The sequence below is a fragment of the Hemicordylus capensis genome, chromosome 3, assembly GCF_027244095.1.
Source record: "Hemicordylus capensis ecotype Gifberg chromosome 3, rHemCap1.1.pri, whole genome shotgun sequence".
Classification (NCBI taxonomy): Eukaryota; Metazoa; Chordata; class Lepidosauria; order Squamata; family Cordylidae; genus Hemicordylus; species Hemicordylus capensis.
The window spans coordinates 36,311,003-36,335,557 of NC_069659.1; the positions used below are offsets into that span (position 1 = coordinate 36,311,003).

General features: G+C 45.9%; 1 protein-coding gene across 14 annotated transcripts in view; it reads right to left on the reverse strand.

Moving 5' to 3' along the window:
• Positions 1-24,555, reverse strand: part of SPATA13 (spermatogenesis associated 13) — a 236,082-nt gene that overhangs the window by 25,444 nt on the left and 186,083 nt on the right. For 13 of the 14 annotated variants that reach the window (XM_053312445.1, XM_053312448.1, XM_053312444.1 and 10 more), the window contains 4 exons: positions 9,160-9,296; positions 8,158-8,337; positions 1,120-1,299; positions 189-368 (listed from right to left, as the gene is read on the reverse strand). In XM_053312445.1, the coding sequence (XP_053168420.1) occupies positions 189-368; positions 1,120-1,299; positions 8,158-8,337; positions 9,160-9,296 (677 nt within the window). Of the gene's footprint in view, positions 1-188; positions 369-1,119; positions 1,300-8,157; positions 8,338-9,159; positions 9,297-15,841; positions 15,912-24,555 lie in introns of those variants that run through there. The other variant, XM_053312455.1, reaches the window with a different exon arrangement.

The window sequence follows — 24,555 nt, forward strand, 5'->3', positions numbered from 1 at the left end:
GTTGATGCATGTGACATGAAATAAGCAAAGCCTGTATAGATAGCGGTATTTCGAAGCAAGGGAGATTCTTTAATGGGTTATACGGGCACTGCATTGGGCAGGGTTATCATACTGTAGTTATTCTTGATCATGAAACTACCTTTCCAGCAAAACATTTGCTTATCATATTCATGAATCAACCAACTTACATGCTGAAGAAAGCAGGATCCTATTTCACTTAAGTGGGGCTCTTCTTTGTTGTACTGCTTCTCTAGATCTCTCAAGAACTTTCTTTGGAATTTGTAAATGTCTTCAATGTTTCCAAAAATAGTGTTTAGTTGTGCTGCAGTAAACATTCCTGTATGCTTACGACACTGTCGAATGTACCCCTAGAAATGACACGGGAGGAGTTTGTCAGAGCAGATAAAGAAGAGGCTGAACCTAAGCTGGGTATCTAATAATATCCAGCATAAAAATGGCAGTCTTAATTGTTTCTTACGTGTCCTTTGAAACTCATATTAATGAAGGGTAATAAATGCGCATGTTGTCAAGATGCGTGGTTCGCATTCTAGTTCATTGTAGAATAAATGTGCTAGGGGACCCAGATACCAGCATCTCTCTCCGATATTGCCACTTATTGTCACGATATTGCCGATATTGTCATGATATTGCTACTCATCAAGTAGCAGTTGCCCCCTCAGAGCAACTCACTCGTAAATTTCAGTTGGCTCCCATACAGCAGTGCTAATTTCGCAAGCTAAGAAAACCCAGTGCTGTACTAGGGTGGTGGAACTCACAATGGTGGAACTCGCCCGAGTGGCGCAGTGGTAAAACTGCCGCCCTGTAACCAGAAGGTTACAAGTTCGATCCTGACCAGGGGCTCAAGGTTGACTCAGCCTTCCATCCTTCCAAGGTTGGTAAAATGAGTACCCAGAATGTTGGGGGCAATATGCTAAATCATTGTAAACCGCTTAGAGAGCTCCAGCTATAAAGCGGTATATAAATGTAAGTGCTATTGCTGTTGCTAATTTAGTCCTCTAGTCCAGAACATGAAGCAGGGCTATAAGTGGATGCATGTGATTATTGATACAAAGGTTTCCCCTGCTTAATCTTAAAAACTCTCTCAGATTCAATACTTACCTCACATATGTCCTTGAGGTGTTTGATATAGATCCGCTCTGTGTTCATGATTTCCTGAATAACATTTGTTCTCATCTGATCCTTGTTTTCAGCAATTTTTTGGCGGTGCTTCCCAGGGTCTGGCTCTTCATCTTGGAGGCTTCCACAATTCTCCGCAAGTTCTTCCTGATTAACCCGTAGCTGGAAACACAGGACAGAAAAACAACTGAGTTGCAGAAGTACAGCTGTAGGGCAGAGAATGCTAGAAACACAAAGCGATCAATAACCAGGCAATGCATTCAAATTAAATTTTAACACATATTCCTGTTAGATTCTATGCTACATATTGTGGCTACAAGCCCCACTGTTTCTGGAGCTGAAGCCACCCTGAAATCAGTGCGACTGAACTATGTTCAGTCTTCTAAGTCCACAAAAACATTAATGAGTCCACCAAAAAGAGTGATCAGCCCATAGATGTTGTCACTTGGATCTTAAATGAAAACAAGAACAAACCGTTGTAAAGCTTCGTTCTGAAAGAGATTCTTGCTCAGCACAGGAGATCACCTGTTTAAAAGCCTGGTTGTGTTCAACTTTGTGCAACGTTATGGTATACAGTTTGGAAGAGAGTCCTTGAAAGAACCATATTATGTACGCAGGTTCTCATGGACTTAAAGCTCTCTTAAACCCCCTTTATGCACAGTAAACTGATCTTATAGCAGACACATTTGTTTGGACTCATTTTGTCCAACATAAGAGGTGAATGAGATAAGCAGTGGTTTTAAACCATTGCCATCTAAAAAAAGAACATTAAGAAACCACTTCAAAATGGGCAAGATCAAATAGATGATCTAAAGAAGGGCCTCCAATTAATATCAACTTATCTTCCATAGAAAACCCTTTTAACCTTTATACTGACTGTTTAGCCTTTACAATAGGCTTTTAAAGTGATTAATTATTTATGTAGCAAGTAAAAAATAGCCCCATGAAACAGCACTTTGGAATGCTGAGTACCTGGATATTTGGCTGGACATAAGGAAATGGGCCCATTTCAAAAGATTGCTTTGGGAGAAAACAAAGGTTGCTTTTGATTTCTGCCTCATTTAAACCACTGTCAGGTTTACCTATTGTCACTATAAGGGGAGTGCAATGTACTAATTAAAGATGGGTGAGCCACACTCCCTCTCATCAAGTTGCCCTGGAAATAAGCATTGCTACTTCCTCACAAATTAGAAAATAGACTGGCTTATTTCTGAAGCAATCCAAATTTGGCTTACCCACCAACATCTTGTAAGCTCCAAGACCTGTCCCTTTGTCAGGGCTGAGTATCAGAGGGCAGGTTAAAGCCTGAAGCTGGTACCAAGAGAGCCCAGCAGAGGACTAGGAATGAGAGTCAACCAGAAACCAAAGGCTGGACAAGGAGTGAGAGCGGATTAGCAGGTCAAGAGTCAATGTCAAAGCCAAGGTTCAAAGTCAAGAGGACACCAGGAAGAAGGAGCAGAAAACTAGCCCAAGTCAGCGCCACAACTAGAGGTCAAGACCAGCAGACAAATGACCCAGGAATGGAAGACAAGTCGAAGGTCAGAGCCAAAGTCAGGGGTCAAGCTGAGCGGGAAATAGGACCAAAGAGATCCTGAAGCTGAGGCAAAGCCTGAGCCCAGAAAGGTAGCCTCTTGTTATTCCTGTCCCAGAAGACTCTAATGAAGCTATTTCCATGATCAGCAGAAAGCAGGCTAAGGGAGCTTAGCCCGCTTTCTACTGATAGGGGGAACCACCAGGCTTGCGGGTGAGCCCGGTGGTACCAAGGCGGCTCACCTGCCTAATTCCCCCTCCACTTAAATGAGGTGGAGCTCTGTTAACCTCATTTTTTGCTTGTGTGCCACTGCGGCGCATGGTGACACACGGGTAGACCCCTGACCGGGAAGCTGCAGCCAGCCTCCCAGCCTCGGGGTGTGTGTGTGTGTCTCCAGAAAGCCCCACACACTTGTGCGGGGCATCCTGGAACTTCCGGGGGCCGCACAGTCCCCAATCCCTGCAGCCTTCACCAGCTCAGTGCAGCTGGTAGCCATGTTGGCAGCCAATCTGCCCGCCCAGGGCTGCAGGCATGATCGTCTACAGGGAGAGTGAGCTAAGCCTGCTCTCTCCGCAAACCTGCCAAAAGCTCTTCTCATTGATCGTGAGAGGAGCTTCAATGAATAGCCTGGCTGGGCAAAGTCAGACTAGGTAGATAACTCCTTGATCTGGCAAGGCTGGTGTAGTTCAGCTAGCTGCCACATGAGGCAGCATTTTGCAGGTTCAAATTCCTAGCCTTAGCACAGGTAAGCCTTAGCACAGCCTTAGCACAGGTAGTCCTGACACCCCCTCCCTAATACCACCTATCCAGCCACTTTCTCCCCACCCCCCGCCTGCCGATCCCCCAATGTACTGTCTTCTTCAGCTCCGCTTACTGTGCTGGTCTGGTAGAAGCATGCCTGGGGTGAGAGAAAGAGGGAGATCTCTTCCCCTCTCCTCTCTGAAATGCTATGTAGCAGCACACAAAACCACAAGTAGCCCCCCGAGAAATGTAGCTTTCCTAAGGGCTAATGCAGTTCCAGTACCCCTTAGGGGATACATCTTCGGTCCCTAGGGCTACTTGTGACTCTCATGTTGCTACACAGCACATCAGGCACCAGCAAGGGGAGGGAGCAGAAACCTCCTTTCCTTCCTTGCTGCTGCCAGCTAGGGCAGCACAATCAGTGAGGTTTCAGGGGAAAGGAAAGAGTGATTGGTGGATGAACGGGAAAGGTGCTAGGTGGGTGGGTGGGAGGACTAGAGAGGAAGTAGGCTCTCAATTAGGCTTGTTCACACAATTGTTTGAATCTAGGTTTAATGTACATTTCCAGCATTGACGTGATGGTGTGAACCCATGCCGAGAAGGTTTATCGCCTGAGATCCCCACCTTGCCATGAGTTCACACAATCATGCTAATGTTGGTGATCCACATTAAACCTAGATTCAAAGAATTGTACAAAGAACAGGTCTCGTGTCAGAATACACAACACATTTTGGAATTTCACCATTCACGTACAATGCAGAGCTGCTGACAAGTGTTTCTCATTAGCAAAACATGGGGTAATTGGAGCAAGTTTTTACATCCCATGATCAGAAAGGGCGATGCCAATCTGAAACCACTGACTCATGGCCATTTCTTCTTACCCCACCCATTCATTCCTGTTTTCTTACAGAAACAGAAGTACCAAGGGCTGCTGTAGTATAGTGACTAACAGGATTTCCCCAAACTTTCACCTCTGCCATGAACCTACTGTGTGGCCTTAAACAAGCCACTGACTCCAAGGCTCAGTCTGTGCAACTTCACAAATCTCAATACCTGGCATACAGCCTGACCCTATGCATATTTATCCAAAGCTAAGTCCCTTGGACGTCAATGGAATTAACACCCAAATAATTGTATATAGGGCTGCAGTTTTAGTATCTTAATTGAATGTCCCACTCAACACAATATTCCACAGAAATGGCAAAATTTAGAGGAAGGACAGAATACTAATAAAAGCTCTGGTTTAAACTTTGATTATCTATCTTTGATTATCTATTATATTTGTATACTGCCCCAAACGTACACCTCTGGGCAGTTTACAATAAAATAAAACAAAAATTAAAACAATTTAAAACCACAATTCTAGTTTAAAAGCTTGGGTGAATAAATGCATATTTAGAGACTTTTTTTTAAGCTGTCAGAGATGGGGAGGATCTTACTTCAGCAGGGAGCACATTCCAAAGTCTCGGTACAACAACAGAGAAGGCCTGAGTAGCCACCAGACAAATTGGTGGCAACTGCAGATGGACCGCTCCAGAAGATCTCAATGGGAGTTGGGGCTCATAGTGAAGACAACATTCTCTTAAATGCTAAAATTAGCACTTAAGCTAAAATTAACTTCCTCTGTGTTATATTGGGCAAATCAATTAATTTTCCGTCCTCCTGTTCTTGAATGTAAAATGTCAACAAACACTTTTTTTAGTTTGCAAGTTACCCACAGCCTTTTATAATACACTGTCAGGCCTGCAGATGGAAGGCCCAGAAGTGAGTGCATAGCCAAAGTCAGGACAAAGGCATGGTCCAGAGCAGTGAGCAAAGATTCCCAGGGCCAGAGTCAAGTGCATAATCAGGTCAGGCAGAAGTCAAGACTCAGAGCAGCAAGCAGAGACCAGAACAGCCAGAGGCAGGTACATACCCAAGGCTGCACAGAGAGGCAGGTCCCAAAAGGCAGCAGGCCGAGAGAGGAGGCACAGGATGGCTACTCTACCGACATATTACTCAGACTGAGAAACCAGATCTGAGGCAGCAGTTAAGAAACCAGGGCCAGTGAGGCTCCGGTTGGCAGATACCCTGGCATGGCTAGGTTGATGAGCAGCAGTATCCTTTCTGGCCACTAGCTGACATCCTGACTACTTTACTCAATGAAGTCCCACTGAAATTAAAAGGACAAGTTCTTTTTTTCTTTATTATATGTTGATACCACACCATCTGTTAGCTCATGGGGATGTGTGTGTGTGTGTGTGGTGGTGGTTACAATAAATAAAACAAAGATCTAACAATCAATTAAAACCAGCAAAACAACCAAAAACTAAAACAATATAAAACAGTTTGGAATGGTTTAAGAACACGAGAAGGCCAGATTGAAAAAGGAAGTCTTAAGGGCTTTCCTGAAGGCCAGTAACATTGTTAAGCCCTGGATCTCGGCGGGGAACACATTTCACAGGCAAGGAGCAGCCATGAAGACGGCCTGATTCTGATGCACCACCAGACGAACTGGTGGCAACTGGAGATGAACGTCTCCAGATGACCTTAATGTGCGGTGGGGAATCATGCACAATAAGGCCCACTCTTAGCCCGCTCTCCCCACACACGGGCATGGAGCCGTCCCTGGGCAGCTTGAGCAGCCACCCACATGATTGCTGGCTCCGTCATGGGGCCAGCAGGAGTGGTGGGGATCGGGGGCCAATGGGCCCCTGGAAGTCCCAGGATGCCCCGGGTGAGTGTGCGGGACATCCTGCAGAGACCCCTGAGGCCGGTAGGCTTGTTGGAGCCTCCTGGTGGGGGTCTCCTCGAGAGTCAGCGTGGCACGAAGCCGCACTGCAGCACTTCATGACTGCAAAAACGCATTTAACCGAGTGAGTGCTCTGTTAACCTAGGTGGGCTAGCCTCCATGGAACCACCAGGTTCTAACAATCACTAGAATCCAGGCTGGGCTCCCTTATCCCGGTTTCTAGAGATTGTCAGAATAGCTTCTCTAACTTGTCCTTTAAACTTCAATGGGACTTCGAGTAAATTGAATCAGGATCTTAGTCATTGAGGCTGTTCTCATGCGCAGCCAAGACCAGGCTAAGAAAGCCCAGCCTGGTCTTTGCTGTGCATGAGAACCACCAGGATCCTGGCTGATCCTGGCAGGGCTTTGGTGGCAAACCCAGCTGCGGAGCCCGCCTCCTGAACAAGGTTAAGGAAGGGATCAGTCCCTTAGCCACGTTTCCCGACTTGTGGGCAGCAACGGCTGCTTTTAGCCGGCCCATCGCTGAGGGAATCTCCACAATGCACTGCACACTCACACAGTGCGTTGTGGGATTTCTAGGGGCTGGGATGATACATACCGGCCCCGCATCTCCGCTTTGCCAGAACCAGCAATGGAATGTCTGGGTGCACGATTCCCACACCCAGCAATGGAGCACCGATCATCTGAGGGGAAGGTAAGCTTTTCTAGCCTTCCTTCCCACGTGCCCTCAAGTCCTTCTCATGGATCGCAAGAAAGGGCTCATTATCTGGATGGTGCTGGAGTGCAGAGGACCAGGCCAATAGCTTCCTTTGCCTAGGAGTTGCAGTGGTGGTGCCAGGAGTAAGGCAGATGGCTCTGCTGCCCAATATCCTGGTTTGGTCTGCTCAAGAACTCATATGCAATTGTTTTTTAATGGCTGCCACATAGACAGAAATATCAGGATAGTTTCAATTTATCTAACCTGCCCATAATAACTATTGAGGCTATTCTTGCGACCACAAGAAAGCGGGCTAAGGGAGCCCAGTCCGCTTTCCTGCGGTCATGGGAACCACCAGGAGCTGTGGCTCCTGGTAATCAGCCCACTTAAGTCGCCACAGCGTGGCTCTGCACCACAGCGACTCGTGAGGAGACCCCCGCTGGGAGGCTAAAACAAGCCTCCCGGTCTCGGGAGTCTCCCCAGGATGCTCCAAGCATCCTGGGGCTTCTGGGGGCCTGGTGGCCCCTGATCCTCGCAGGCCCTACCGGCTCTGTGACGGAGCCGGTAATCGTGTGGGCAGCCGATCTGGCCGCCCAGGGCTCCGCGGGTGCTTTTGTGCAGGGAGAGCAGGCTTGGCCCACTCTCGGTGCCTATCCCTATCTGGCTCTCCACACTCTTGTGTGCAGAGCCTCATTAAGTAACATGGGAACCAGAATTTAGAATGAGGGAAACTTGTCATATAGACAAATGCAGGTGGTGATATGAGTTTCTATATTCTTTTACCACTTTGAGGGACAGAGGAAGACAATGCTAGTTGTGGATTTATCCTGTTGGCCGCATTCCTTAAGTTAATTTATTTGCTGCTACAAAATCCTTGGTTAAGGGTGCAAACATTAGCAACAAAAGGACGAGCCATATATGAAAGCCATATATGCTTGGCTCCTTCCGTGACACCTTCACATTTATCTATTTGTCTGTCTATCAAATTTATAGACCACCCCAGACTTCTGTCTCTGGGTGGTTTGAAGGTTAATTTGAAGGCTAATTTACATCTGTGCACTTTTTACAGAAACCAACCACTGTAACCTGCAAATGAAAGGAAGGAGAAGAAGGGGGCATTCTGGGTAGTGATATTACAACAGTTTGACGTACTTGAAACCAGTGGGCGGGGGGGAATTAAAAATGAAAATAATATAGTAGTATCACTTCAGTCTCAACATTACAGTGGGAAACAGAGCAGTATTGCTAAACTTAAGCAATGTACCAGCTACCCAAGGCCACACAATTGCGCAAAAGACACTGAGATTTGGCTTTACTCACCCTGACGAAGCTAGCAGGAAACCAGGCTTCCTTCTCCTCATTTCTTCCCCACCACCAATCCTTGTTGGATGCCTCAAGGACTTGGATGACGTCCCCAGCTTTGAAGGCTAATTCCTGATCGTCCATGGTCACATGATCCCAGAGTGCCTCTGCATAGACCATGCTCCCATCGCTTATCAGCTGAAATAGAAATTTGTGAAGGTAAAGGCTCTGTGGGACTGGCCAAAGGTAAATGTGTTAAGTAGCTTTGTATATAGACGTAAGCAGCAGGTGCAGTGACAGCAATACTGAGCCAATTCTTGTAGCTTCTAGGTATCAGCTAAGACAATCCTGCTGACATCCGGGCTAAGTGACTTCTGAATAGTCCAACCGAAATTAAGTACTCCTGCAGACTACTCCTTGAGTAGAACTATTCAGCATGTCAGTCATTGAGGCGGTTCTCATGAGCAGCGGGGAGTGCCTAAATGGAGTTAGCGGGGACCACAGACAAGCACGCCAGCAGCACGGCAACATGGAGCCGGTGGGGGCTGCAGGGATCGGGGGCTGTGCGGCCCCCGGAAGTTCCAGGCACGGGGCATCCTGGAGAGACCCCCAGGGCCAGGAAGCTTGTTTCAGTCTCCCACCGGGGGTCTCCTCGTGTGTTGGTGCGGAGCCACACCACAGCAATACACAATCAAATAGATAGGGTTAGCGGAGCACTCGCTCCGCTAACCTCGTCTAAGGGGAGGGCTACTTAAGCGGGTTACCTGCTTTGAGGAAACTGGGCTCAGCATCGTGCCTGGTGGTTCTCACGCTCGCCCCAAAACAGGCTAGGCTCCCTTAGCCCGCTTTTGGCCGATCATGAGAATAGCCTCAATATGTTTGGAAAATGATAGTAAATAAATTACATAATTTGGTCGTTCTCAGTAAAGAATAAGAGTGGATTAGAGACCCACAAATCTTAAACAGTAGGGCAGTAAATTAGGTGAAAAGATTCATGCACAAAAGTTATCTTCTTCTTACCTCGTTAATGGCTAGCTGTTCCCCTCCAGGCTGCAAGTATCTAGAACTGGCTTGGCAGAGGTCCTCATAACTATAATCCTCCTCACTACCATTATCATCCACTAAAGCAGAAGATTCTGTACCACCGTCTGTAGCACCTGGCCCAAAAGTGAAAAATTGACTAATCACATAGAGTTAAAGCCTTATGCGATGATATTATAAAACAAAATTCTACTTTAAAAAGCATCGTGCCCCGATTCCCACCTGCTCATGTACACTTGCATAAACCACAAATAAGCCCGCTGAAGAAGAAAAAAAGTTATGGCACTGAGAAATCAGAACCAATACTAAGAGCTGCTCTACACTTTACGTAGAATGAGCTGGTAGAATTCTGGATCACACCACTTCACACTGCACATGGAGGAGTTCAATGTTTTTGAATGTTCTGCCACATAAAAAGCTGCCATATAAACATGGTGATGCTAAATCTCTTTGATGTGTTGATTACATGGGGTTTGATCACAAGCAGGCAACATTCAAATACAGTAGTCCCTCGACTTACGTAAATAATCCATTCCGAACGCACGTTCGGAGGTCGAAATTTTCGTAAGTCAAGGAGCACACCACGGAAGTCTCAAAACACTCGTAATTCGAGGAAGCCGCATCTAAACATTCGTAGGTTGAGTAAGCTGATTCTAAACCGGCAACTACTTCCGGTCTTTTTTGTCGCTCGTAACTCGAAAAAAACGTAAGTTGAGTAGTTCATAGGTCGAGGGATTACTGTATATCACATGCTCCTCTCCCCCACCCCCCCTTACAGGCTGAAGTAGTTCAATCCAGATTCTATAAACTCCATCTACTACCTCTTGTATGTAATATATATAGATTGGCTCTAAGATTAGGCTCAGGGCATTTTTAATCTTTGGGGCACTGTCGCACATCAAAGCAGAACTTCAGCCCTTTTCCATCATGCATGCTGACAAAACACCACCTCTCTTCTGTATCAATGCAGCTATGTATCATCTTCCACAGTCATCTAGGGTCCTAGTCAGGAGTTCCCAACCTTGGGCCCCCAGATTCTGTTGGACTACCAACTCCCATCATACCCAACCACAATGACCTTTGACCATTCCACTGGGGATGATGGGAGATGTAGTCCAACATCTAGAGACCCAAGGTTGGTAACCTCTAGTTCAAGCGATTTCAATTATTTATTTACAGCTATTTACAGTGAAAATTACGTTCTCTTCCCAAAGTTATACACGATATTAAGGATGACCATAAAACCATTAGAATTCAAATATAAAAACAGTAAGCCATCTGTAAACCAAATATAGCGAAAACCATCCAAATCAAATGGAACCATATAATTGTACATATACAGAAAACTGCTAATAAAATCTCATAACACTGATTCCTCAGTAGTCAAAAACCTCCACTTTGACTCTGCAGCCCTCAAAAGCTAGGATATATGCTTTCCTGTTCTAATACGAGAATGTCTTCACTTCACAGACTACCTAGGGGAGGTGATGAGGCCATTGCCCTTGTGCGTGAATTCATTCTTATGGGTCCACAATACAAAGGCCCAGAATCTTCACTCTCATCAAGACAGAAGAGAAACTAGAGCCTCTCCAACTGGACTCAGGGTGGGAGGAATAAAACGGTTTTCCTTTATTAAGCCCGAAGATGCCAATTGCCAATTAGCTAAATATTATGCATAGTATTGAGGAAGGGCCTTGTCTGAAAATTACAAGTCTTTGGACAAGCAGCTGAGGAACACTGAGACAGAAGAGAGGTGGACAGAATGAAACAGGCTGGTTCACACAATCAGTAATTGGGTAGGACAAGCATCCTACCCAGGTTCAGGAAGTGTGTGCGCTCCTATTTTGTGATTGGGAGCAAGTAAAAAACTCGGTAGGAGCTGGGAGGAAGTGATAGGTCTGTGAGACTCCTGCTGAGTAGGAGGGCTCTGTCCCACCTAGCAACTGTTCCCTAGAGCTTTACTGCGGGTTTTCTGAGAGGCCAAACCATGAGTTTGAAACATGTTGCCCCCCCCAGTCGACACAAAACAGTGGATTTCAGGCTTCACTCCAATGCGTGATGAAAAACCTGAATTGTGTGTGAAATGCTCCCTGATAGCTTGCAGGGGCTTCGTGGTCAATTTGGCCGATATGTGGATGCACAGCCTCCATTCTGGATGAGATGTGAACCAAAAGCTGGATTTGAAAAACTTCCAGCAGTTTAATGAGGTAGGAGGAAAAGCTCTCCTACCCAGGGGTGTAGCTATAACTGAGCAGAGGGGTTCAAAGAACCCAGGCCCCTGAGCTCCTGAGGGCCCCCAGCTCCACCCCTCCCTATCTTCTTCATTATCTCCCTCACTCCAAGGGGCCCCTGGAGAGAAGGGTGAACACAGGTCCCCTCTCCTCTAGCTACATCCTTGACTCCTATCCCATGGCTGCCTCAAAGATGATCACTTCCCCTACCTGCTACTTTGTTTTTTTACTCTCATGTGATTGCAAAACGGGAGCACACATAGTTATCAAACTTGGGTAGGATGCTTGTCCTACCCAATTACTGATTGTGTGAACCAGCTTAAATAGGTATCAAGAGCAAGCCAAGAAGTATCCTAAAGGAACAGAAAGGAATCCAGAATGGCAAGAGGCCGTATTTTTGTTCCATTGTTCAGTATGGCAATCAGGTTATCTTGGGGGTGGGGGGAGAATCTACAAATACAACTGATTAGTTTCTGCCCATTTAGAAAGTAGAGAAGATACACAGCCAGACAGGCTGCTGCCAGAAAGCTACTGTAGGAAAGCTCAGAATATGTTTCTACAGGTCCAGTGGTGCTGGTTTGAACTTTTTTGAATCCTGAAATAATTACTTTTAAAAAACCTCTGTTGGGGGAAATAGGGGACAGCAACACTGGAGACACCAACTTAAAGGTCATACCAAGTGAAGAAGAAGAGGTAGAGGGAAATGAGTCAAGCTAATCAAGTAGATAATCTGTTAAACATCCAAAGTTACCAGAAAAAAATATACTGATGTCACTTTTCAGATAGCGAACAAAACAAGGAATTAAACCATGTAAAACTAGTGATCTTCAAAAAGATTATTTGGTTCCAGGAGTGGGTGCAAGCCCTTTTGGTTGTGAGGAAAAACACAAAAAAGAGCCTAAGTTGATTTATGGCACATCCACTTCAGGAAGAGGAAGGAGCCACCTTCTGGTTTCAAATGAAGAAAAAATTCTCCTGTTAAGTTGGCTGAAATAAAAATATATCATAATGAACGTAGATTACATTCTTCACACAAAGATGAAAGCATCAGCAACTTCAAAACTGGATGCCCTACCCTTTCTTTGGAGGCAAGGAGAAGTTGAGGCGCTTCACACAGTCGGTGTGAAGCGCCTGAGAGGGTTCTGCAGGGAGAGCGGGCTTAGCACACTCTCCCCGCAGATGAGCAGCCACTCATAGCTGGGTGGCTGGATTGGCCACCCACACAACTGCCGGCTCTGTCACAGAGCCAACAGGGGCGGAGGGATCGGGAGCCGCATGGCCCCCGGAAGTTCCAGGATGCTCTGCACAAGCGCGCAGGGCATCCTGGAGAGACCCCCAAGCCTGGGAGGCTCCTTGGTGGGGGTCTCCTCATATGTCGCCATGGTGTGGAGCTACGCCGTGGCAGCGCACGATCTGGAAACCCGGGTTAGTGGAGCGCTCACTCTGCTAGCCTGGGCTAAGGGGAGGGCTACTTTGGCGGGCTAGCCGCCAGAGAACCACCAGGCTCGCCTGCAAGTCCTCTGGTTCTCACGATGGGGGAAAAACGGGCTGGGCTTCTTTAGCCCAGTTTTCCCCGATCGTGAGAATAGCTTCGTTGTAACCGTATGACTTTTCATCCATGAACCTTAGGTAAGTTTATAACAACTGATCACAATTAATTATACTGGTACACAAGCGCCTTTGTATCCTGGGATGGAGAGGTAAAATCGAATTCTACCATGTTATTTCACTTGAAACCTCACCCCGCACTGATCTTCCATGGTTTCTCAAAGTTTTCCTTTTGTAGGATTTGTGCTAGTACTAGCATATTTTCAAGCTCAGAATCACCTGCTGAACAAGTTGTCAGTTTCCTAATAAATCCATGGGGACATGGCTAAGTTACGAAGAGCAGAAGCTGAAAAGCTTACATGAAATTGAAACACTATGGTCAATCCCACCCTCCCCACCCCTATATACAACAGGAGGCTTTGCTAACAAGAGATTTTGCTAACTAACAGTGAAACCCAGACTGTCTCAATTTCTCCAGGAAAGCTCTCTTTCAATAGTTTGTCTTCCATACAAGGGCCTTTCATGGGTTTGTTGAAATAAATGTTTTGAATTTCTACAAATTAAGCAAATGGCTCTCATTAGGGTCTATGGTAACATCAGGTACGCACGTGCCCAGTAGCAGTCTGCCAACAGTATAGAATTTTGGCGAGGAGAGAGAAAGCAGGAGGGGGAGCAACTGAGCAAAAGAGGGAAGGGGAGCAAACACTGACTGCTCCGTGTCCTCTGCCCATGTGGTTTTTAGCCCTGGAAACAGCTGAAAAGGGCCTCTGTCAGGATTGGTTAATCTGGCTCATAATTTCCATAACCACAGAAGCACAATTTGGCTAGGTTCAATATTAGTGCTGTTTTATTAATTGTGCTGATTGTAGCTGTTGCCTGCTGAGATAATAGCATGGTCATCATATGTTCAGAAGCACGTTACCAAATTAGTCTTAAACATTGCTGTAACAGTAATCCCCAGCTTTAGCTGTTGGCACCAGCCTATGCAGGCCATGGACTGGAGCAGGGAGGACAGAGCTAAATTGCTTTTCCAATGTTAAGATACTGTAGGCCAGGACAATATCTCAGACTGGACATCATGTCTCGTGCCCCCATGGCATGAACACCATGGGCCATCGAATCCCCCCACTTTTTGGAGTTCAGTTGGAGCTGCCACACCCATAATGATCCCTGTAACCAAGGTTGTTTGCTTTAATTAAAATAGCAATCACAGTTGATCATCTGCTTGTGCTGCTTGGAATTCTGGTAAAAGAAGAAGAAGTAAAAAGCCTTCTTGCCTTCTGTTTCCATTCACTTGTACAAAGACCAAGTAGACTCCCTCACTAGGTCATGAGTATTAAACCTGCAACATGGGAAGTACAGGAGAACCTTGTTACTCACAGGGGTTCCATTCCTCGGCTACTGCCATTGCTATGGGGAAAGCGGGGCTAGGTTCCAGGGTGGAGGGAAAACGGGGTGGAAACATCCAAAAACTGGCAAATTAACCCCCCCTCAAAAAAAAAAAAAACTTACTGTGCCATGCTCCACAGGGTCTGTATGTTGCCAGGAATCCTGTGTGCCCAGGAATGCCCTGAAATGCCCCACAAAACCATGTAAAATCATGGGGGAAAGTAAAAAAGGTCCGTTTTTGCAAGGAAATGAGCCATTTTATAAGGAAAGTAGGCAACCCCGAGACAAAATGTCGGGCGGGGTCACTTCCGGCCCACTAGGACCCATGGATACATGGGTTTTAGCCCTTTCGTACCCATGGATACTGAAAAAGGGTGTCAATGAGACACCCCGTGGATACACGGAACAACAAATAGCGGTTTTGTGAATAACGAGGTTCTCCTGTAGTAAAGACAGCTAGTGTTTAAAGCATGCTGGCACAAGGAACAAGAGGGCCTGTGAGCCTGGCTATGGCACAGAAGGAGGCCTGCATTCCTACCTATCTGTCCAGTGCTGCACAGTTGCTTGTTCCCTAGCTCAGTAGCCTAGAGGCAAAACCAAAGTACAGGAGAGCTTTGTGTTCACTGTACTACACAGCACAGTGGCCCACTCCATACTTTCCCCTTGGCCAAAAGTTGGCCAGTAAGTTCTCATAACAACACAGCTGATAAAAGTGCCCCAAACACTGAAATTGCTTCCTTTCTGCTTTTTGCTGTTGTATGACATCTGATCTTTAAAAAGAGCTAACAGAATCTTCCTGAAACATTTACATTGTAGATTTTGTTCCCCAGAAGGGCAAATCTGCCTTCATTCCTAGCCAACAACAAGGTCTTACTTTCAAATTTTATCCAGAATACATAATCCTGTTAGTCTATCATAATCTGAAATAGCTGCTATACTCCTAAAATGCAACATTACAAACAGAAATGAAAGATGATTAACTTACAAAAATGCATGTTTTGCCACATAAGACACATTGGAAAATCACTTTCTTGGAGGTCTGTAAATAGCTCTCAGACAATTTCATTCTCTCATTTTTACAGCCATGGTAAATAGTGAATACTGACAAATAAATTTTCTAGAAGGGGTGGGTGCTTATTGAAAATAACTAACTGGAATTTCAGTCCTCCTTTGCTCTCTATAACCTTAGAGTCTGCATATCTAGTTTGTTTTCCCTTGCTCTCTGTAGCCATTTATCTTTTGTTTACTGTCTGGAGTAAATATGTAGATATGAATGGGCATTTCTTATCCCTCTAATGGAATGTTAAAACAAACATTTTTTAAAAGACAATTCAAAATTGGTTCTCAGCTAATTTCATTTCTTTTCCTGGTCTAACTGCAAGCCTGACTAGTACAAGCATTATTTCATACCCAAATCAAGCCCTGTGATCATAACAGTTCAGACCGTACTGGCAAAAAGAAATAAATGGAGCTTATCCTTTGCTCAAACATACCTATCTGAAGACTGTCCAGGCTCCAAAACCGGGCCATTTCTCCTCTGGCTACCATCCTGCCGTCCAAAAAAAAAAAGGCCACACACAAAGCAGAACTTGGTTTTTAATAGCTAAAGCTTAGTACTAAAAAAAAAAATCAAATCACCGAGAACCAGGGAGGCTGCAAGCAACTGGAAATGCAGAAACAGCGCATTCATCGCTTTGAGCTTCTGTTTGTGCATTTCAGGCCAGAGTCTACTTTGAATCTGACAGCTCACTCTCTGTTCAGTGTAGCTGTGAGTTTAGTGCCTTCGGTGACATCATGGGGTACCCTTAGGGAGGAAGTTACAGAAAAGAAAAAAGCATGCACGCACACACACACCATTATACACAGCACTCAGTCACATAAAGCATGCACAGCCTACTGCACTTAGAGCTAACAAATTACAAATCTGCTTACAGTACAGATTTATGATTGTTATTCTGGATTAGACCGTCACTGGCATTCAGATACAGCTCAGTTTTTACTCCAACCCACAGGAAAAGCTTTCATCACCAAATAGCTGGATCCTTCTCCTAGCTACAGTATATGCAAAAAAAATGTGTCACCTGATGCAAGCTACCACATTATTGCAGAATGTATAAGTGTTTAAATTGCAAATGCAAGCTTAAAATATATGCAGAGGTGCTCTTACCCTGGACTTCCGGGCAAAAGCCCAGGGCCTCCACACCCCCTGGGGATCCTCTTTAGAGACAGAGGGGAGAGTGGGGAAAGAAACATGTGGGATGGGAATCTGTTAAGTTGTGTGTTGAAATGTTTCTGCTAATGCATATTTGCATAAATATACATGTTTTATATTCTTACTGTGAGTTCAGTTGCTGTTTGTGCCCTCAAGAACCCATGTGTAAAAAATATTGCATGTGTCACGGTGTGTGTGTGTGTGTGTGTGTGTGTGTAGGGGGATGGTGCTTAACTTGCAGTAAGGAAAGGGAGAACCTCCTGCGGGGGTGGAGGTGGTGGCTCCAAAGGCCTTTAGGTCCAGGCTCCAAAATTACATAGGCACATCTCTGAATATATGCATTTGAACCTGACGCTGGTAAAGATATACCACACTTCACTACCAATTAGCTGAATCTGTTTAGGATAGATTATTGTTGTTGTTGAGTGGTGCAAGAGATTTCCCCCCAATTGCTACGGTCCCAGTCCACCTTTGATACCTGGACATCCAGTTAAACGTAATAATATAAAAGAGATGCAGAGTCTTGTATCAGGGAGAAAATTTGATTTGCTATTCTAAAAAATAAATTAAGAGAAACTCAGGGGATGTTAACTTTAGCGGCAGAGAGGGGACACACGTGAAAAATGGATTTAAAAAAATATAAACTTTATCTTAAAATGGCAGGGCATTGACTGCAATGGAGCTGTGAGAAACTTTTTCAAAAACCTTATAATGTGTGTATGTACATATGCGTTCATCCTTCATCACAGTAATTAAAGAAAAAATAAAAAACAATTGAAAATCAGTTACAAAATTGCTCCTGGGCTGGGAATGGGGTGGAGAAGCTTGGCTACATGGTTCCAGTGACGCCAACAGCATTGGGCAATAGGTGCCTACAACAACTGTAAACCTATACATGAAAACAGCCTGGCTTGTCCTTCTGAAAGGAGGAATTGGGTTTTCCTAGGTGCAGCTTCAAGAAGGCCAAATGTTTGCAAAACCAACTTAAGCAAAAACTGCAGCAGGATAGGAAAAAATGTATAGGTGTGTCGTGGGTATCGAGGGCCCGCACCACCCTGAAGGCACAGGAACTGTTTCTGTTTCCTGTTTCCTTACACCTAAACTGCAGAGCTCTGCTCTGAAGGGCAATTTCATAGCATAACCTTTCTGTGAATTGCAAATGAAGGCTTAAAAGCTGGTGGAGGTGAAGGAGAAATCAGTAGAATACATGCGGCCAAACTTTCGGCTTCCCAATAGCCCAGTAAAGCAGTTACCTCGCTAGGTTTCAACACCTCAGAACTTGAAAAGTTTCTGAAGAGTTGCTCCCAGCATGGAGCACTTCCTTTCTTAAGAGTAGTGGAACTTATTCCCCACGGTCAGGGCTTATCTTTCCAGGCTGCTTCTGTGCCCATATGCCACATGGAGAGTGTGCCCATATGACAAGGATGGAGTACCAGTCTTTGGTAGCGAGCATGCACTGTCCCCTTTGATAAGCAGGGGTCACCTTGGTTTGCATTTGGATGGGTGGCCACGTGTGAGTGCTGTCTGCTGTAAGATTTTCGCCTTAGGGAATGGGCCATAGCTCAATGGAAGAGTGTCTGCTTTGTACGCAGAAGGCCCCAGTTTCAGTCCCTGGCATCTCCAGGTAGGGCTGGGAAAGACTCCAGCCTGAAACCTTGGAGAGCTGCTGCCAGTCATTGTAGACAATACTGAACCAGATGGGCCAATGGTCTGACTCAGTATAAAGCAGTTTCCTGTTCCACTTAGGCTAGCATCTTAGAATGTGTGTGTATGTATTTATACATACATACCCTGCCCTTCCAGTACACTGCTGCTCGGGGTGGCTCACAACATTAATAAAACAGATACAATGTAAAATAAGACTAATATTAAGTGATCTGAAGATAGTGGTGCCCATGCTGGTAACCTCCAGGCTTGACCACGGCAATGTACTCTATATGGGGCTGCCTTTGTACGTAATCCAGAAACTGCAATTGGTGCAGAATGCTGCTGCCAGATTAGTCTATTGGACGTCCCGAAGAGACCATATTACTTCAGTTTTAAAAGAACTGCACTGGCTAACAACAAGTTTGCAGGCAAAATACAAAGTGTTGGTTATCTATAGATATAATTCTCCTGGGTGTGCCAGGGAAAAATGCGTCCCGGCAGCTCAGCTGATTGGCTGAGCTGCGGGGGCGCCTGATTGGCTGGCGCACCCAGGAGAACAGCGGCGGCGGCGGCCATGGCCTCTGGCGGGCCCGGCCTGGCAGCGACGGGGACAGGCCGAGGCGGCGGGCCTGGCCGGGCGAGGCGAGGAGGCGGCGGGGGAAGCCGGGCGAGGTGGCGGCGGGCCCGGGCGGCAGCGGGCTCGGCCGGAGGAGGCGACAGGCCCGGCCGGGAGGAGGCGGCGGGCCCGGGGGAAGTGGAGGAGGCGGCGGGGGAAGCCGGGCGAGGCAGCGGCGGGCCCAGGCAGCGGCAGTGGGCCCGGCCGGAGCTGCGGGCGGCGGCGGCGGGCCCGGCCAGAGCCCAACTAGAGGCACAGATGCTCTGTGCCCGGGCCCACTAGTTACATATAAAGCCCTTAACGGCTTGGGCCCAGTGTATTTAAGAGAACGCCTTCTTTGGTATGAACCCCGATGCCTATTAAGATCTTCAAGGGAGATTCGTCTGAGGGTGCCGCCAGCTCGTATGGCAACAACTCAAAGGTAAGTCTTCTCTGTAGTTACCCCAGAGCTGTGGAAAGCACCTCTTGCCTAGATTAGAGCTGCTCCATTCCTGTTGGCTTTTAAGAATCAACTAAAGACACATCTCTTCAGCCAAGCTTTTTATCTATTTGGTAGTTTTTATGGGCAGCTATTTTAATCTGAACTTTTAATATGTTTTAATTGTTTTAAAACTTCTTGGTTTGTTCTATTTCTATTTCTGTAAACTGCCTAGAGACTTCAGTAGTGGGCGGCATACAAATACGTTAAATAAATAAAAATAATAATAAAGTTAAAAAAATTAAGTTAAACAAGTTAAAAGTCCAGACTAAAACCACAATTCAAATTACATTAAAAATAAATCAAAGCTCCCTTGGTTGGGCAAGGTGATTGAGAGGGAGGTGGCCGACCAGCTCCAGGCAGTCTTGGAGGAAACTGATTATCTAGACCCATTTCAAATTGGCTTTAGAGCTGGCTATGGGGTTGAGACAGCCTTGGTCGGCCTGATGGATGTGACCTTTACCAAGGAATCGACAGAGGGCGTGTGACTCTGCTGGTTCTTCTGGATCTCTTGGTGGCGTTCAATACCATCAACCAAGGTATCCTTCTGGATCGCCTGGGGGGGTTAGGGGGCACTGCTTTGCAGTGGTTCTGCTCCTGTCTCTTGGGTAGATTCCAGATGGTGGAGCTTGGTGACAGTTGCTCCTCAAAACGGGAACTGTTATATGGAGTCCCCCAGGGCTCCATTCTGTCACCAAGGCTTTTTAATATCTACATGATACCGCTGGGTGAAATCATCAGGAGATTTGGTGCTGGATGTTATCAGTATGCTGATGACACCCAAATCTACATCTTCTTTTCATCTTCCGGAAATGGCACTCATTCTCTAAATGCCTGCCTACAGGCAGTAATGGGCTTGATGAGGGATAACAAATTGATGCTGAATCCAAGCAAGATGGAGGTGCTCATTGTGGAGGCTCAGAATCTGAGGGGTGAATTAGATCTTCCTGTGCTAGATGGGGTTATGCTCCCCCAGAAGGAGCAGGTGCGCAGCTTGGGAGTACTCCGGGACACAGGCCTCACCCTGGTATCTCAGGTGGAGGCCATGGCTAGGAGTGCTTTCTAACAGCTTCAGCTAATTTGACAGCTGCACCCATTCCTTGAAGAGGATGACCTCAGAACAGTGGCGCATCAGCTGGTAACCTCCCAGCTTGACTATTGCAATGCGCGGGGCTGCCTTTGTACATAGTCTGGAAACTTCAGTTAGTTCAGAATGCGGCAGCCAGATTGGTCTCTGGGGCAACCCGGAGAGACCGTGTTATGCCTGTTTTGAAATAGTTACATTGGTTGCTGATATGTTTCCGGGCAAAATACAAAGTGCTGGTACCTTTAAAGCCCTGAATGGCTTAGGTCTGAGTTATCTTAGAGAGCACCTTCTTCTTCATGATCCCCAATGCACATTAAGGTCATCTGAGGAGGTCCGTCTCCAGTTACCACCAGTTCGTCTGGTGGCGACTCAGAAGCAGGCCTTCTCTGTAGCTGCTCCTGGGCTATGGAATGCACTCCCAGCAGAAATCCGTAATTCGAGATCATTACTTTCCTTCAGGAGAGCCCTTAAAACCTATCTGTTTGTCCTGGCCTTCGAGGATTTTTTAGCTGTTGAATTGTTTAATTGGTTTTATTCTGTTTTTATAGTTTTGATTTTAACTGTTACTTGTTTTAATCATTTTTACCTTGTTGTAAACCACCTTCAGCCATTTTGGAAGGGAGGTATATCAAATAAATAAATAAATAAATAAATAAATAAATAAATAGAAAGTTATTTTAAAAGCTAAAAATGGAGAACTATCCTTGTCACATACTGCCTGCATTTGGGTCACCTTTAAAAAATTGGTTTCAAAAAGCATTTAAAAAATGAAAGTATATGCATTTGATTTTGCTGTGCCACATTTCTATGATGTGTAGACCTCATGGCTATTTCATTTCAGAGACAATGAAGCTAAGTTATGCCAGTTCTCTAACTGAAGCATTTTTTCCTTCCACTGTTGGCTTGCTCAGAAGATCCTCGAGGCCTCTGCTGCATGCAAACTGTAGCAAGACACCCACAGATATCACATGGCTTCCTGAAGGCTGCTGGCTCAAAGGAAAAATGAGAAGCCAGACATTACATTGCAGTCTCTACACTTCTTGTTTTCTGATCAATCTGTACTTATCTGTCATTTGGAAGCAGCTGTCCTGTTGTGCAGAAAATGCCACCTGTCCTTCTGTATCAGCAGGCATAAGAAGAACCCTGTTAAATCAGACTAAGGGTCCACCTGGTTCACAATGTGGTTCCTAACACTGGCCAGTCAGGTGCCCCTAGGAAGCTGGGGATGGGGCTACAGCTCAGTGTCAGAGAATCTACTATACTTTCAGAAGGTCCCAGGTTCAATCCGTGGCATCTTCATGTAGGGCTAGGGGAAAGCCACAACAGCTGAAGAGCCAACATTGCCCACCCCTAAGCTGAAGAACTGTTGCCCATAAGAACATAGGAAGCTGCCTTATACAGAATCAGGCCATTAGTCTATCTAGTCTACGCTGATCAGCAATGGCTCTCCAAGGTTTCAGGCGAGAGTTTCTCTCAGCCCAACCTAGAGATACCAGTTTTTAATCTGGCCCATTCCACAGACTCAGAACAAATGACATTGGGCACAGTCCTTCCCTTCTGCATATGAGGCTCTATCTACTGAATCACCCATTGGTCCATCTTCCTCAAACTTCTCTGTACTGACTGGCATCCTCTCTCCAAGGCTTCAGACAGGACACTTTTGCAGACCTATTCAGTAGGGATGTGCATGGAACTGGTTCGGAGGCCCTTTGTGGGCCTCCGAACCAGTTCAAAAGGCGGTTGATTTTGCCGGTTTGATGGGGGGTGGGTGCTATTTTAAGAGCAGGGGAGGGTGCACTTACCCCTCCCTCTGCTCTTCCTCCGCCAGTGCTCCTTTCCCCCCAAAGTTCATCAGGGCGGCAGCGTACCTCCCTGTCACCCCGTTGCCCGCATTTACTGGATACAACCAGAAGTATCTGACGCGCAGGGGAGGAGCATGGGGCCGAGGTCTTGCGTGAGTTGCCCCCAATCCCGCAATGACTCACCGTCTTCAAGGGACAGCACGCTGCTATCCTGTGGGGGCCAGGCAGACGTTCCCTGGCCAGGGCAAGCAGCTACCTCCAGGGCTGCAGGGCTGGGAGGTTCTGTCACCGGCCACACTGGGAGGGTAGGTTCCTGAGTGCCAGCCCAATCTGTTGTGGCGGTCCGTGGACCATTGGGGGATCCCCGATAAGATGCTGTACCACTTAGCTACAAGCCCATCCCCTAAGGGGAATATCTTACAGTTACAGCAGACAACACTCACATGTAAGCACCCATCCAAATGCAAACCAGAGTGGACCCTGCTTAGCAAAGGGGACCATTCAAGCTTGCTACTGAAAGCTCTCTCAGGCAAACTGAGCTACATGGACAAAAGATTTGACTCAGTCTGAGTCCTACATACCTAGGAAAGGACACGAAGCATGAATGTGGCAGCCCTCCCAAGCACTTAGTAGTACTGAGTAGCATACTGCCCTACTCTACCAATGAGCTATAACCCCCTCCCCATATTGGTTTACGATGGTATTCAAAGATATTGAATATGTATGTAATCAACTTCCGTTTATGGCTATATTCAAATCTATTGCTTTAAAACGGTATCACGATACTGCACAATTTCTGTGTTTGGTTCTGATAACAACCTAATGGTAGTCATGCACAAATCACCACGTTTGCTTTTAGTTTTGGTTTGTTCCACTTCAAGCACTCGTTTCCCAATGGAATCAAAGTTAGCAGCCTTATTGTACACATCAGATAATCGCTTTGGCGGGGTGGGGAGTGGGACCTGTAAGGTAAAGTAAAGCAGGTCCTTACCTGCTCCACTTCCAAGCGGCGGCGGCACTGTCACACTCAAAAGTTCCTGCGTGGTTGCTGCGCTGACCTAGCAGCCTGTGTGCGACGCCGGGACACACATGGCCACTGCACTTGCACAGTGGCCATGTGCACCGTAGAGCAGTGCGCAGGCTGCTAGATTAGCACAGCAGCCACGCATGAACTCCACGCTGCAGCAGGAAAGTGATGGGCAGCAGAGGAGCAGGTAAGGACCTGCTTTACTCATCCTTAAAGGTCCACCCCCCCTGCTGAAACACTTCATGCACATCCCTGAAAGGAGTATACATTAGATCACGCAGGACTGCTTGGTCTGTTTTTGACTTAAAGTCTGTTTATTTTTAAATCTGTATCCCATCTTTTTATTTAAGCAAGGATATAAAGCAGGAATACAAATATTAAAGCCAATTCATATTTAATATTACCAAGTACTGGCTATTACCTATAAAGCCCTCAACAGCTTGGATCCAGCATACTTAAGAGAACAGTGTTATGAACCCTGCTGCCAATTAAGATAATCTGGGGAGGTCCAGTTATAGTTGCCACTGGCTCGTCTGATGGTGACATGGGACCGGACCTTCTCTGTGGCTGCCTCAGGGCTTTGGAATACACTCCCTGTCAAAATAACAGCTTCTCCATCTCTGACTGCTTTTTAAAAGAACCTCAAGACACAACCATTTTCTCAGACTTTTAATTAATATTAATTTTAAACTGTTACAGTTTTTAATTTGTTAAATTGTTCAAAAAAATTATTCTGTGAAATTGTTTTAATCGTGTTTATTCTACTTTATATTGTATTTTGGATTACGTTCACCGGTATGTTTCCCAGACTATGGGAAATACCTATATCGGGCAGCAGCGATATAGAAAGATGCTGAAAGGCATCATCTCATACTGCATGGAAGATGGGAGAGGTAAACCCCTCCTGTATTCTACCAAAGAAAACCACATGGCTCTGTGGTCTTCACGAGTCGACACCAACTTGACGGCACAACAACACTGGCTAAAGATACATATATTAGGTGGTATATAAATATGGTAAACAAACAACAAACAGAATAAATATTTAAACTTGGCTTTAGTGATCTGGAGCAGGCACTAAATTGTAGTTTTGAATTGTAGTTTTGGTGTTACATAGTTATCACCAGCCCAGATATTCTCCCTAACTAAGAACACAGCTTTATTTAAGGTTCTCAGAGTTAATTTAGGAGCATATTTGATGTAATCTTAATCTGGACTGCAGATTTACATTATACTGAAATCCACAACCTTATCTTACTTAAATTAAGTACCTGAGATTTCTTCCAGGGTGTGTATGAAAATCAAAGCAAGATTCTTTTCCAGTTAGTAGCAGTGATT